At 25.3% G+C, this 15,634-nt stretch overlaps 2 protein-coding genes across 2 annotated transcripts; both read left to right on the top strand.

The window, feature by feature from the left end:
* The first annotated feature begins 1,617 nt into the window (after nucleotides 1-1,617).
* LOC145831970 (uncharacterized) lies at nucleotides 1,618-3,418 on the top strand. The gene has a single exon (XM_082939327.1). It carries the CDS (start codon nucleotides 1,626-1,628, stop codon nucleotides 3,249-3,251), a length of 1,626 nt encoding a protein of 541 aa, XP_082795453.1. The 5' UTR covers nucleotides 1,618-1,625; the 3' UTR covers nucleotides 3,252-3,418.
* Nucleotides 3,419-4,703: 1,285 nt separating this feature from the next.
* Nucleotides 4,704-12,809, top strand: LOC145831971 (thialysine N-epsilon-acetyltransferase-like). Its single transcript, XM_082939328.1, has 2 exons — nucleotides 4,704-4,775; nucleotides 12,227-12,809. Exon 2 carries the CDS (start codon nucleotides 12,252-12,254, stop codon nucleotides 12,714-12,716), a length of 465 nt encoding a protein of 154 aa, XP_082795454.1. The 5' UTR covers nucleotides 4,704-4,775; nucleotides 12,227-12,251; the 3' UTR covers nucleotides 12,717-12,809.
* The last annotated feature ends 2,825 nt before the right edge of the window (nucleotides 12,810-15,634 follow it).

Genomic DNA, 15,634 nt, shown 5'->3' with positions numbered 1-15,634 from the left:
GGAGAAAATTTTCCAAAACATTTGCAACCCTTACAAACTATACCATATCAGATTAAACAGGTAAAACAGAAGTTGTATAAAAGTACTTCAGGTATTTTTGTCTAGCTGTTGCAAGCTTTAACTTTGATATATATATTAAAATTAGTTTAAGGTAAGAAAACTGAAGATATTTACTACATTTAATCTTGCAAACTTATCAAATACTTGAAGCAGAAAAATAAACAGTTCTGAAAAGAAGAAACCCAGTTTTCAAAAATATATAATCCTTAACTAATTTTCTAGTTACCAAAAACTGACCTACAACTTGCTAGCCCACTGTGTGAAATCTAAGTTATGGTTAAATTGAAACACTGAATTAAAAAAGCATATTTATCTCCATTAATTACAAAAAATACTAAAATTCAAAACTAGTTTTGATTGCCTACTTTACATACAAAATATACAGAACCAACTTACAGAAATCAATACAGTATCTATAAAGCATAGTTTAGAAACTGGCAAAAAGAACTTAACTAAAATGCATTTGAGGCTTAGAGAAACCATCAAAAAATTATTTTCTACAAAATACGTACATCAATTTACTTGGAAAACTTGAAAATTTTGGAAAAATATGAAATTTCAAAATGTACGCAAAAAACATGGAATTTGATATTCTTGAAAAAAAAACCTTGCATTTTGAACAAAAAAAAACCTGTAATTTTTAACAACTTCTAAATATAAAATAAACAATTCTGTATGGGATAAGAGTTTTTTTTGTTTTTCATACTTATACTTATTATAAAAAACATTTAATGTATCATTACAGTATATTTTCAGTAACTTTGTACTATTGGAAGCATTTTCCTACTTAAGTTTAATTTTCTACTAGAAAGGGGCAAGAAAGCTTGTATTAAAAAAAAAATTAAATGTAATTTGAAACCTGGAAAAAAAATAAAAAACCATTGGCTGACCTGTATTTAAATAAAAGTAACAGTCTTTTCTGGTTGGAAGTGGCTGAAGTTCACTTATTTAAAGTTATAAAAAACTTAAATTTTGATAAAGCCAGTGGTGAAGGGACATTTCACTTAAATTTCTTAAAAAGTATTTTACCATTGACCCCTAGTGAAATTAATAATTTTTAAAGTCCAGTATTAAGTTTTCTTAATTTTAAGAAAAGTTAAATTATACAAATATTTAATACAATAAATAAAATATTTCAAAAAATTGTAGTCTTGCTTAAATCTTGTCAAATTAATTAAAATCAGTTGATAAAGTTATATACAGCTATTTTTTGTTTGTTTTTATACTATGTTTAATTTATAATATGTTTTATTTAAGACAAGGCACTATTTAAATAAGGCAACTAAATGAGGTATTTTTTAAAAATCAGATATCTTTTAATTGCATAAAGTTTAAGCAATACTTAGTTTTATTTAGTTTTTAATATAAACAAATCTAAAGTATATTTATTTTACATTTATGTTTGTACGGTTTTGTAAGGTAATTGTTCTATTTAAGTGTTTTATTTATATGTATTCATTTGTAAAATTTCATCTTTTATCCTTCATCTCCATGCTTTGTTATTTAAAAACACACAAATATTTAAAAAAAATGTTATAAACAGATGGTAAAATAAAATGGATGTCATGTTAAAAGCACAAAATCCAGTTCAATCATCAACAACAAGCATATTAAAGTCAATGCCATACAACACTGATACTAACCAAAAAGAAAGTCAGTATCTTGGTAGGGGAACATTATCAATATACAGTGACAGTAACAGAACAAATGAGGATGAAGTTCTTGTAGACGATGAGCTGGAGCTTCATATGGCATGCAAAAGGGGTGATTTCGAATGTGTCCAAGCTCTTATCAGAACCAACATTGATGTAAATTGCAGAAATACGAGTGACAGGACACCTCTCCATTGGGCAAGCTCAAAAGGACACATTGCAATTTGCAAGCTTCTACTTGATGAAGGAGCAACTATTGATCTTAGTGATAAGTTTGGAATGGATGCCCTGCTATGGGCGTCCTGGTTTGGACAAAAGAGTTGTGTCCAGCTTATGTTAAAAGTAGGAGTTAAAGCAAAGACCAGAAACAAGCAGGGGTACTCTTTACTACATTGTGCAACTCACAATGATCACGTTAATGTAATTGAGATTGTTAATGAAGAATTGCAAGGTTATGATCTTAATGTTGCTGACAATGAGGGTTCTACTTGTGTTCATGTTGCATGTAAAAGAAAACATTATAAAGCTCTTAGTTGGCTCTTGCAACATGGGTTTGACTCAACTATTAAAGACAATGAAGAAAATACTGCAGTTCACATTTGTGCAAGGAATGGTTTTTATAAAGGAGTTGAACTACTCAAGAAGTATGGTTGTAGTATAGAGCAAAAAAATAAAGCACAACTTTTTCCTATTCATATAGCAGTGAAACATGAGCAACCTAAAACTTGTGAGGCACTGGTTTTGAGTGGATCTGATGTTAACAAGGAAGACTATCAAGAAAACAGCCCAATACATTTGTGTGTGACAAACAAAAATGAAAACACAGTTAAAATGTTGATAAAGCATCAAGCTGATTTGGACGTTTGCAACAAGCACAACCAAACAGCACTTCATCTGGCCGTGCAAAGAAAGAACCAGAAAATTGCTGAAGTTCTAATTGAAAATAGGGCAGACACTAGTATACAAGACTCTTGGGGGGAGACTGCAATGCATCTAGCTGCAGAGAACGGTCTAACAAACATGACTGAGCTTATACTCCGGGCTCAACCCAATTTAAGTATTAGAGACAATAAGGGCAAAACTGCTCTTGATGTAGCTGCAAGAGGCGATTTTGTCACAATTGTAGACATGATAATCAAGGCAGAGAGATTGCTTGGAATTAACAACAATGAAACAGATTTCAGCCAAGTCACTTTTCTTCCTGATAGAAGTTCAGATACTGAGCACTTCAGATCTCTGTTGTTCCATGTAGCTACGAAGGAGCTGAAGAAGATAGAGTGGAAAAAGCTGGCCCATCAGTGGGCGTTTACAGATCGACAGCTGGCTGCAATAGAAGAACAGTACACCAATAGCAAGAGCTACAAAGAGCATGGGCACAGGATGCTTCTGATATGGCTCCATGGGTGCAGAAACACGAAAACAAGTGCGTTGAAAAGCATGTACGCTGGCCTTTGTTCCATTGGCAGGCAGGATGTTGCTGAAAGTTTCAGAAGAAAAGCTAACAACAAAGATGAAAAGTCCTCTTGTGCTATTTTTTAGCAACACTAGTGATATTTACTATATTTGACACAAGTTAAAATTATTTTTGATATTCAGTAGGTGAAAAGGAATAAAAGTTTTCATTATTTAAAAGTTAATGTCATTATGCTATATTCAAGTTTTTAGACATTAGTATTTAATATTTGTATTGTTCAAAGGAAAAATATATAAGCCCTTAATTGTTATTTTTTTTTAACAAGTTTTAAAATTTGTCTACAGTTGTTAAAACAAAACGAAAATTCTTAATCTCATATTTAAAACAAATTAGTTTTTGTTTTTTTATGAATTTTTATAGAGTTTTTTAAATAAGTTATGCACCAGAAAAAAAAAATTGCTTAAAGCTATATACATTGTAAGATTTTTTTACACTTTAGAATTATTTTTATTTAACAATAACTAAGTAATATATATATTAGCCACTTAAAGTTAACTTTTAACATATAATTTTAAACACATTAATTACCACACTTTGTATGTATTGTTTTATGAAGATACCTTAAAACAAAAATGATTACACAGTGTAATTTTTATTTAACTGTTCTGACTAGCATCTGACTAACAAACATTTCTTTACAATAATCATTACTTAAAATATGCACATTGTTTCTTGCTGTAATTGAACAAACTTAGTTCTACATTATACACACATATTTAATCACTATTTTTTGTACTTGAAATTTTCTGAATCAAAGAGATTTAAAATGTAAGTACTACTCTTTAAAATATTCGTACAAGTGCAAACAAAGTTTTGTTCTGAATTTATTAGTAAAACTTTACTGCAGTATTTTCTAAATTTTATATGCAATCTAGTTTTTTGAGCTTACTTTTTTTTTGAAATTTTTTTTTCATGCTTGGTTCGAAACGTTGCTTTCATAATTAAATTTCTATTTTATTGCACATGAATTAATCTGTATACATATATAAAGTTGAAGTTAACTTGATCAAGAAATCATTTACAGGCCGAAAACGTCTTTATAAATTTGATTCAAACTTTATATACAATCTTTTTAAAGTAATATTTTATCTAGATTGTTTTTATTTTACTTTGGATGCCTTAAAATTTATGTATACGATTTTTCTTAAAAAAAATTAAAAGCAAACTAAATTAAAAACTTTTGATGTTCAGTTTTTAAGTAGCTCAAAGTTTTATTATCAACCATAAACTATTTCAAACACAATTAACTACTGACTCTTTTGCTTTAAAGTTGTAACAAAATCAAATCATGTATTGCTTTTTTATGTAATCATTCTACTTTAAGTACTAGTTTTTAGTGTATATCCTCATTTTTATACTTATGTTGCGGTACTGTTTCTTTTATGTTTAAGTTAGCTGTACACAAATAAAATATTGTGGTTGTTTTAAAAGTTATCTTTTTTTCAGGAAAATTAATCATATAAAAAACTCTGAAGGTTTATATCTATACCTTGTGAAGGTAAATTTCTGAGCGAACATTGAACTACAAATGGCCGACAAGGTTTTAAATTTTATGAAGGAAAAATTTGTTGTGTAATATGTTTTACAAGGTTAGTTTGCTGTATATTGGAAGATGTAAAACTATAAGGGTAATCCGGGAAGTTGAATTTTTTTCGATGACTTTTATATTATTACTTTAAATATACGTGCAATCGAAGCGTTTAATAACTGAACGTTTTACTTATTAGTACACTACACTTATAAAACTAATGTAAAAAGTGTGTAAGTCTAAGTTACTTATCTACAAATAAAAAGACTAATTATCACACCTATTTTTTTGCATATTAATCTGCAGGTAAACTTTAACTTTATTTATGCTCAAAAACCAAAGTAGTAAGCATTAAATTACTAAAGTAGCAAACTTTAATATTTATTTCATATTACAAATAAAAATAAACAAAAAAAAAAATCAGTGTTTTATTCTGGGTAGTTTCTTATAAACCCCACTAAGAATTTAACACAAGTTAAATTTATACTACACAGCTTATATCCGTTTGATATAATAAATATTCCTTAGAAAAAAACGGTTAGCAAAAATTTTAGTTATGTGTACTCTCCTGTTGTTAAACCAGAGAGTCGTAGTCTTCTTTTCTAAAAAAGATGAAAATCAGGTTAGTTAAGATTGGTTGTAGTTTGAACTTTATGTGAACCTTCAACATTATCTAATGATATCTACCAAGATTTATAAATAATTTGCAAATCGGTCCAGGACACAAGTCAATTGTTTTTACTGGTGATTTTTTCCCTGCATCAGTAGTTACAAATAATGATATCTATAGATTTCGTTTTGCCTGAAGTGTGTTTTTAAGTAGAGACTAAGTTTTAAATAGACTTTGCTGCCAGTTTTTCTAAACTTTTTTATACCTCACATTATTTAAATTTTGTTTTTTTTTTCTTTCTTTCCACATACAAAATTCTAAGTAAGTTTTGTTAACTGGGGTAAAATATCTAAATTAATCAATATTTTAAAGTTTTAAAAAACTATGACTTAATGAATAGTTCAGGAAGTTTACTCACCAACCCAAAAATTAATTTAAGTTTTATTTACTTTTCTAAAATTCAGTAGGTTTATACAAAATTTATTTTTAAACTAAGAATACACTTAGTAGTCAAAGAAAAGTGTTTTTTTTTACTGGATGCAATTAGTTTATTCTGTAAAGTTTAACTTATTCATATTAAAATTTTCAAAACATATTAAAACATGATTTTAAGTGAGTTTAGAATAAATTCTAAATTAAATTAATTTTTAAACAGTCATTTAAAAAAATAATAAGTTTAGTATTATAAGCAGCGTAATTTTATAAGTTTAAGTTTAGTTAGTTTTAAAACAAGAAAAGTTTTAAACTTGAGAAAAATTAGTACTAATTAAAATATAATTTTTCATGTATTTAAAAAAAAATTAGGCACATTTTATAAGATACCTAGCACAAACAAGGTCAATAAATTATCAAGTCTAAAACAATGTTAATTCACATACTACTTGAAATAAATTTTATTCCACAGTATTATTAAGTTCGTGTTTTAATTCATGCGATAATTTATATTTTAATAAATTTAGGACCGCCCAGTAATGAAAGTACAGTGCTTATTCACTTATCCGGACTTTACTTATCCGGACGCTCACTTATCCGGACAGTTTTGGTCAGAAAAAAATTAAAAAAATTTCAATAGTAAATACAAAAATTCATTCAAAAAGTTTCAAAATTTTTTAAATTCCATAAGTTTTCTGCTGAAAAACTATAAAACAAACGTATATTATTTCTAATTTTAGTAAAACTTCCAATTAAAACTAGTTTGTTAGGAGTGATATGTTTCCGTTAAATTGACTTTAAACTTGTCAAAGTTTCCCGTTTTTTTTTCTGTCTGTTTTTTTAATTAAAAAAAAAGTCTTTCATTTTATTAAAAGAGATAGGTTTACATTATTTTTTTGTTTTTAAAGATAAATTAAATTTATATTTTCTCTCAAACAAAAATTAATATTTTTAAAAATTAATAGTTATGGCAGCCGGAATTACAAATGATGAATTTTACTTGCTAAACCCATAAAAAATGTATATAGTTGCAGAGGGTTAGTAAGTCTAATGTTTTTCTACCAAAGAAAAAAATAAATTTTTAACCTTAAGTTTAGCTTTTATTATTTATCATTTTGTTATATATTACTTACAATTACTATGTATTTGTTTTTACCATAGCACTTTTATTATGCATTGCATTATATGCAGCAGTTATATTAATATATGAAAAAAGTTATTTTTTGTAGTTATCCGGACACGTTTACAGAAAAATCTTGCCCAACAAGTCCAGATAATTGAATAAGCACTGTACTTATAAAATTCATTATACTTTTTCTCGCATAAAGAAGTGTCATATGTTTCTTGCGGTTATAGCTTTATAATGTTAAGAATGATTAAATTTTTGTTAATAAAATAGACAAAACAAGTTATACTTGTACAAATCAAACAACATAATTATTTCAAATTTTTGATTTTCATTTTAGATAAAAATGTTTCAAAAAAAACTCTGCTGTTTATATATATATAGCTTGGTAAGTACTTATACATCCTAATATTCTCTAGTGTAAGTACTTTTGTATTTTTATGATTTTATAAAACTATTACTAAATATAAGTAAAGTTATAAAATTCAGTTTATTAAAAAAAAAAATTGTTGTCCACAATTTCATATGTGTACTGATATAAAAATTAGTCTAACGTTTTTGTTCAATTATTTTTAGATTTTATTTTGATTTTAAAGTTAAACTATTTTACTTAACGTAAAGAACTGTAGTTGATTTAGTTTTATTCGATTGAAAAAGTATACAAAGTATTCCTTTTTATAAATGCAAGGCTCATAAAAAATGTTGTGTTATAATTATTTTTATTAAATTTAAAAATCAAATATTTTTTAATTGTCTTTATTATAATTTTTATAGTTTGAAGTTTTTGCATAGTTTTTAAAAAGTAATTGATTTATTAAAACTTTTATTTAAACCTAAAATAAAAAGAATAATTTGTTTAAAAAAAAAAGGATTTAAAAAGAAAGTTAATTTATGTTGAGAAACCAAATATACCATAAGTAATTTCAGTTTTAAAAAAACTCAGCCCTATCAATATTAGACTTATTATGTTTGCATTTTGTCTACTATTTGATTTTTGTTAGGTAAAAGTCAAAAAAGATAAACATCTACATTTAAAACTTATTTCTATTTATTAATGTATTAAACTGGATAATTGTATTAAAAATATTGAAATTATATTTTTTAAATTATAGAAGGCTGGAAACTTGTATAATAAATTTTATTTAGAAGTAGGTGAAAGATTATTTCAAATTATTTTTTTTCTTTTTAAAACTACTAAGTAATAATAATATATTAATAAGATAATTTAGAAGCTTTTACAGTATTAAGTACTTATTCATCAGTAAAGTTTATAATATAATGTATGAAAAAAAAAAAGCAAAAAAAAAAAGAATTGTCACCGAGTAACCTAAAACTGTCATTCATAATTTTGTCAATCAATATGCTTTTGAAGTTTCTTTTGTTTTTGGTTCAACTTTTTTCTGCTCAAAAAATAATTTTATGCTACCTTTTTTATATCGAAAGGAAGCATAAAAGTTTCACTTCTTCTAATAAGATCATGAAATTCTATCTTTGCCATCTTAATAATAAAAACTTTCATTAAGACGCTCACGATTATAAAAACAAGTTTTTCGAACTAAAAATTTGACTGCTAGAAGTTCTAAGAATAATCAAATGTTTAAAAATAAGATGTATATATTTATTGTAAATGCATGTAGTTTTTTTTTTGTAAAACTAATGTAATAAGTAAACTTGTATTTGTCTGTTATGTATTTAAGTAATTATTGGTTCGTTTATAATTTTACACAAACAACTTTTTATTTAGTTTATCGAAAAACATTTGATTTTTTAAATTATGATGTAAATAAAATGATATTTTTAGTTTATTTTGTTCAGTTGTTATATTTTTCATACTTTTTTCTGTCAGTAATTAAAGGTCGTCGGTTTGCTTAATTTATCTTTTAATAAAAAATGACTCAAGTTAAATATTGATTATGATTAGTTAAAAAGAGAATTTATATTATTTGTATAACTTATAGTCATAACAACTGAAACATAGCTTATAACTTTGAACAGTTTTAAATATATATTTTTTGAAATAATTTACTTTTAGTCTTTTTATTTATATATTTAAATTAAGTATACGTAGCTTAAACTGCCTTTTATTTACAGCTTTTTGATGTACTATTTTTGGTATGCTTAAAATGCATTTAATAATTTTTAAAACTTTGAAATATGCGTTTATCAGTTGTTTGTATAAGAAAGTATACAATACCAGCTAAGCCAGCTTACACATTTGAAGTATGTAACTTCAAAAAAAGATATCTTCATAAATTTCAACCCAAAACATAGCAAATAAGTTGGGAAACATAATTTAATTGAACACTTTACCCAACTGCCACAACTTCTTTTTAAAGCTAAGTAAAAAAGCAGTTTTATTTTAACGACCGTAATTTACACTAGTGAATATTTCATGGCAAACTTATAAGTTTACTTTGAATAAGTAAAAGCGTGGCTGGGTGAATAATTTAGTTTGTCTACTGTTAAAATTTTTGCACGGCTTTGAAGAGTTTTAAGCTTGTTTATCAGATCACTGGAAAATTTCTTATCCTGTAATCTAAGCTGTTTAGTGTCTGTAGATTGTTGTTAAGCTTTACTTTTTGCGGATTAAAACATTTTGAACTGTATATTAAATTTTTAGTTTGAATATAAAATATGAACATGGATTTTATTATGAGATAAAATTTTTAGAACATTATAAAACTCTATATGTTTTATGGCTTTCTTTGAAAATGATGTACTATAAATTGAAAAGTCATATGAAAATTTATTTAAACCATGGTTAAATAAATGTTTAATTTAATCAATATGATAATAATAAATAGTATAACATTAAATAAAAAATTATTGTTTTGGTAAAACAACGTTTATAAATTAAATTTTTGAAATTTTAAATCTTGATAATTTCGTTGAAAAAGCTGTAGTATATTTAACTTCATAAATAAAAACAAATAAACAAGTAATGTATGTTTTTCATAATATAAGCGTAAGATTTTTATTTTATTTTTTAAACTAATAGTATTTCTAAACAAATATGGAAAAAATTATTTTTTATTACAGGTGTTGGTTTTATATAGATAAAGATTTTTTTTAAATTTTAGTGTTTATGGTTTTTGAAATTTTGAAACATATTATTATGATTATAAAGTTGTACAAATTATAAATAAAAGCTTTCATTAACTACTTTGTTTTGTAGACTTTGATTCGAAAAATTTCCATACAGGTTGTTTTTTGTTATTGTTTTTTCATCAATATGTTTTCAAAATGTGTTTGTTAAAATAGATTTATTAATAATTTTTGGAGGGTGCACTTAAAAGATTACGTAAGTATTTACAATTCGTACATTTATAAAATTTCAAAAAGTAAAAGAGATTTTGTAGAATGTGTTTCTTGAAATTTTTAATCTTAAGTGTAGTTGTTAGTTGTGCTTTTTATAAAAAGAACTATTATTTTCAGTGTTGAAATAAAGTTTTAGTAATAGTGTAGTAGTTATTATGAGAAGAAACCGTTTTTAACTTCAATGGTGGTAAAACCTAAAATATAAATAACCTGAGCGGTTTTTTGTTTTATAATGAATTTTGCAAAACTAATTTATAAACATCTTATTTGACATCTAGTGTAAATTTTTTAATTTAGTTTTAAAAATCAATGAGCTTTTCTCAAGGTAAAAACAATGCAAGAAAGTATTTTTCACTTCAATTTAATTATTTTTAATTTTTCAAATAGAGTTATTTTTATTTATGTAAATAATTTTCGCTTTTTAAACATATTTTATTTTAACTTTTTAGTTAAGTTTTCGCTAGAATATTACAAAAAACTAGTTTATCTACTTTTGTTAAAACTAGATCACAGGTAAAAAATAAATGTTACTTCTATAGAATAAAACTTTTCAAGTAAGTTTTAAGGCATAGTCTTTTTAAAATGTTTTTTAATTTATAGTTACTTAATGTGCTTAATTAAGATTGCTCTATTATTGTTGTCGTTATTTTGAAAACCTTAAAAGATTCTCTAATATTTAACTACTACGAGAATTTTAAATGAAAGCAAGAGTTGTTGAAAATAAGTTACTTGTTTTTCATTAAAAATTATTGTATTTACAATAGTAGATTTTCATAAAAGTGGTTTTAAATTTAGTTTAGACAAAAAATGTAAAAAATGACCGAAAAAATAAACTGATTGATAACTAAATAACGTTTCTTGATATTTTCTAACCTCAATTATAAACACTATAATTAGCTTTAAATTTTTCAAATTCTTTAAAAAATAATCTTGAATAGTTATTTTTGACTACATTATAATTAAAAAAAACAAGTATATGTGTGCAAAAAAACTAAATCCCTTAATTCAACTATTGTAAGCCAGACATTTATACATTAATCTTAGTAAGAATTTTTTTTAGATATGTTACTTAAGTGGAGATATTTAAAGCTATTTTTTAATATTTCCAAAATAGTTTTCCAAACTTATAAAAATATATTGTAGGTATACAGGAAAAAAGTCTTAAAATAAAATTTTGCAATTATATTTAGTTTTATTTTGTTATAATCACTTTGTTATTACTTAAAAAAAATATACAAGGAAGTATTAAAAAAACGAATTCATGAAAATAATTTATACCACATGAAATTTCAATTATAGTTTCTCTAAAAATATGTCTTCTTTATACTACACATAATAAACAATGAATTTTACTTTATTGTTAATTATCGATGACATATAACATCTCAACTTTGTTGATGATGGCCAAAATAAGTACTAGCTTCTTTATATTACAAATGGCTGTGTTGATTATTTTATAGAAATAATTCTTAGTTTGTGTTGATAAGTTACTGTATTAGTTTTATATGTCTATGAAAGTTTTAGAGTATTACTAAAAACAAGTGTAGACTAAACTTTTACTAAACTAGCTATTTTTCAAGACTTGTTCAAACGAAGTAAAACGAAATGTGTGTTTAATTTCAGCTTTTACAATTATATTAAAGTAAATTCTAGCTTTTAATATTTTAGTGTTTTCTAAAAATGTAAAATGATAAGTTTTTTTGAGTACTTCTTTCTTTTTTATTTCTTTTAAGGCAATGATAAACTTATAAGCTAAGTGTTCATAAAACATTATAAGATGTAACATTTTAAAATATAATATTGTTTATGCATACTTAGCTTACTTAAAATATACTCTTCTATATACCTTTATAAGGTTGTTTTAAGTGTGTATCTATGTAAGATGATATGTAAGCTCAAAGTCCTCTGAAAATATCACATACATTATTTTTTTCTGTATAAATAAAAAAACTTTTAAATTGTTTAATGCTATTATAATTAACAAACTAGTATTTTATTCTATTTAAACAATACAACTTTTTATTAGAACGATAAAAATATACACGTAAACAATGATCTACAAAACTCGAATAGCCGAAGAAGAGGACATTGGCGAAATACTGGAGCTCATGAAGAGACTGGCAGCTGACAACAAAATCCCCTCTGAACGACTTGCGGTCGACGAAAACAAATTGAAATCCAACATGCAGGGCTCGGTTGTGTTCTGCCACTTGCTGGAGCTAGACAGCCGAACAGTTGGCTACACTTTGTCCTACTTCAGGTACTCGACGTGGCGGGGAAGGGAAATTTACGTGGAAGACATTTTCGTCGATGAAAATCATCGGAGCGTGGAAAATTACGAGCTGCTGCTGAAGTGCGTTGGTCGGTACGGCCGCGTGATTGGCTGCAACACTTTGATGACCGCTTGTAGAAGTGGTGACGGGAAAATGATATATTTTTTTGAGTTGGGCGCTCAAGATCTAACCAGGGATGAAGAGTTTCATTATTTCAGAATTGATGATAAAATTAAGTATTAGTAATTTTTTTATTAAATTACAAAATTACCATGTGTAGTTATATAACGAAGCTGGTAGTTAAAAATATATCTAATTTTATATAATAAGAGTTGGTTTTAAGTTTAAATTTGCATCACTTTTTCTTTGATAACTGTGTATAAACTATATAAGTAGTTAATAACACTTTTCTGTATTTTATGTTCGTTTTGTTAATTATGCAAACTACTTAAAGCTGTGATTAGTTTTAGTTTATCATATAGTTGTGCAATCTGTTTTTTTTTCTTGTCTAATCATTTAATTCGTTTACTATCTAAGAGGTAATTAAGAGTTTGATGTAAGCTCTTAGAATATTAATTTTTAGTTAAAAGTTTTCTGATTTGTAAAAAAAAACAAATTAAGATAATTTATCGATCACTCAGTAAATATTATTATACTTTTGCTTGCATTCGAACTAGTTGGTATTTTTGTTATTTTTATTTAAGCTAAACCTATGCATTTATATCTTTTTTATTCACGCCTTTTAGTAATTCATTCTAGTAAATTTATAAAATTTAAAAAACTTTTATTGAATACCTTTAAGTCTGGTATTGTTTAATTAATTAATTATGGTATTACATGATTACCATTATGCTCTTTATTTATTATTTTAGGCTAGGTTTAAAAATGGTATATTTCATATAAATTAATAATATAAGCTAACTTTAAAATTTAAAGGGTTAAAATAAGTTTTTGACATAAAAATTAAAATATGAATTATTTTTAACTTTTTTTGTCATGATTCACTTGTGTAAAAATTTTCAACGTAAAATTTCCATGACAAAAAATGAACAATTAGCAACTTAAATAGCGAGTACAGCTAGTAAACTAATTGATGTTTACCTTGTAAAAGAACATTATTTACCTTAATTAATATTAAACTAATAACTCATACATCTTATTGTTGGTAGTTAAAAATAGATAATACCTTCAAACTTATGAAGTCTCAATTTTTATTTTTATTATTTGAAACCTTTAATTGATTATTTTAACTGTTTCCTAATGCGACATACGTTTAACATAAGAATTAAAAAACTACTGACTTTGATAGCAACTACAATATAAATTTTAATATTTATAACTTTTAGACTGTTTATAATTAAATTGACAAACATTTGTTAAAGTCCCATGTCTTTAGTTATTCAAAAAAAAGGTACAAATTGGTAATTAAAACTTATATAAACGATTTTTATCTATAAACTTCTTCAAAATTTTATTTAGTGTACATACAGGGGCTCTTAATTGCTTAAGTTAAAAAATATTTTTTGTTGTAGTTTAGTTTTCTTACAAAAAAAAAAAACATAAGTATAACCGAGTCAAAAGACATTAAAAGTATATAAGTTTATATATATATATTTATTTAATTATATAAAAACTATAAACTACGTTTTACTGATATAAATGTTATTAGTTTATTACAATAGTAACTTTAAACATGAATCAAGATGTACATGAAGTTAAGCAAAAAACTTAGGATTGTTTCGTTACGAAATAAATCATTAAAAAGTATAAGAGACACTAAGTTTGCATAAACATTCAAAACTATTTAAAATAAAAGCTGGAAAAATATTTACAATTACTAAAAAAATCATTTCGTTTATTTAAAGCGAGGTGTGAAAAAAATAAGTTAATGGTGAGCCGGAGTATTTCAATTTAAGATACTAATTTTATAGATAGACTTTTTTAATAAGATGTCTACTTACAAGTTATAAATCTCTCTTAAATTTTACTTAAGACTCTGTTTGTTCTTCGTTTCCTATACTAAGATATTTAAAGTTTTGTCAAGCAAGCCAGGTTTTCATGGTCACGCGTGACAGTTTTACCTTATTCGGCGGACTGGATTCCGCTTAAATTAAACACTTAGGGGCCGGTTATTTCCTATCCATGGTCAGGCCGTACACTGCCCACCTCTAGTTTTTACCTGATGTACCGGACTCACTATCCGGATCCGGCCGAATCTTGTTATAAAAAAAAGTCCGGTTCCGGCCGGATTCTAATTTGAAAAAAATGTCCGGGTCCGACCGGAACCTAATTTGAAAAAAAAGTCCGGGTTCGGTACATCACTAGTTTTTATTAAATAAAGAATTGTTATATTTTTTTAAGACAAAAAATTTAAGTACAAATAATATTTCTAGGAATTTAAAAAGCAAAGTTAACTGTCATTCTAATTACAACATCTTACTTTGAAATAAATGAAAGAAAAAAAAACTGAATAAAAACTACATAGGCAAGACAAACTGTGACTAATGTATAGAGTAAACTTATTGTCACTTAGCTTTTAGTCAATACAAACGAATTAATACACAACTTCTATCAACTCCAAGAAGTATTTGCGTGAAAAATGTATATCATTAATAATTATTGCGTTATAGTTTACATTGAAATGTTCTTATTTCTAAGAAGGAACTTGAAATACGAAAATCACAGAGGCATAAAAAACTTAAAATTTTACTGAAAATCAGATTATTATTTGACTTTTTGGTTGGCTGAAAAAAAAACAAAATAACTTTAAAGCTAAGTAAACTTATAACTGTGAATAAATTTATTCGCTTTCTTGTAAAAACAATTTGTTGTACGTTTTTATTAAAAAGACTTAATATACGCTTAAACTAAGCGGTTCATACTTTGGTTATAAAAAAAAAAAAAAACATTTCTAAACATGTTTAAAACTTAATAAGAACGTAATTTAAAATGAAGTTATAATTAAAATTTAAAAAATCATTTGATTACCAATGCAAGGTCAATTATTAGAACAAAAAATGAAGGTTGCTGCTCATTGGCGACGCGTGGTAATTTTTGTTATGGGGTGTGGAAACTAATCAAAAACTACAATTACTTAAAATACCCATTAATTTTATATTTTCTAGAACTAGTTTAAAATGATAAATTTATAATAAGCAAAA

This window comes from Thalia democratica, chromosome 3, assembly GCF_965202585.1.
Source record: "Thalia democratica chromosome 3, ktThaDemo2.hap1.1, whole genome shotgun sequence".
Classification (NCBI taxonomy): Eukaryota; Metazoa; Chordata; class Thaliacea; order Salpida; family Salpidae; genus Thalia; species Thalia democratica.
This window is presented reverse-complemented; position numbering and strand designations above follow the sequence as displayed.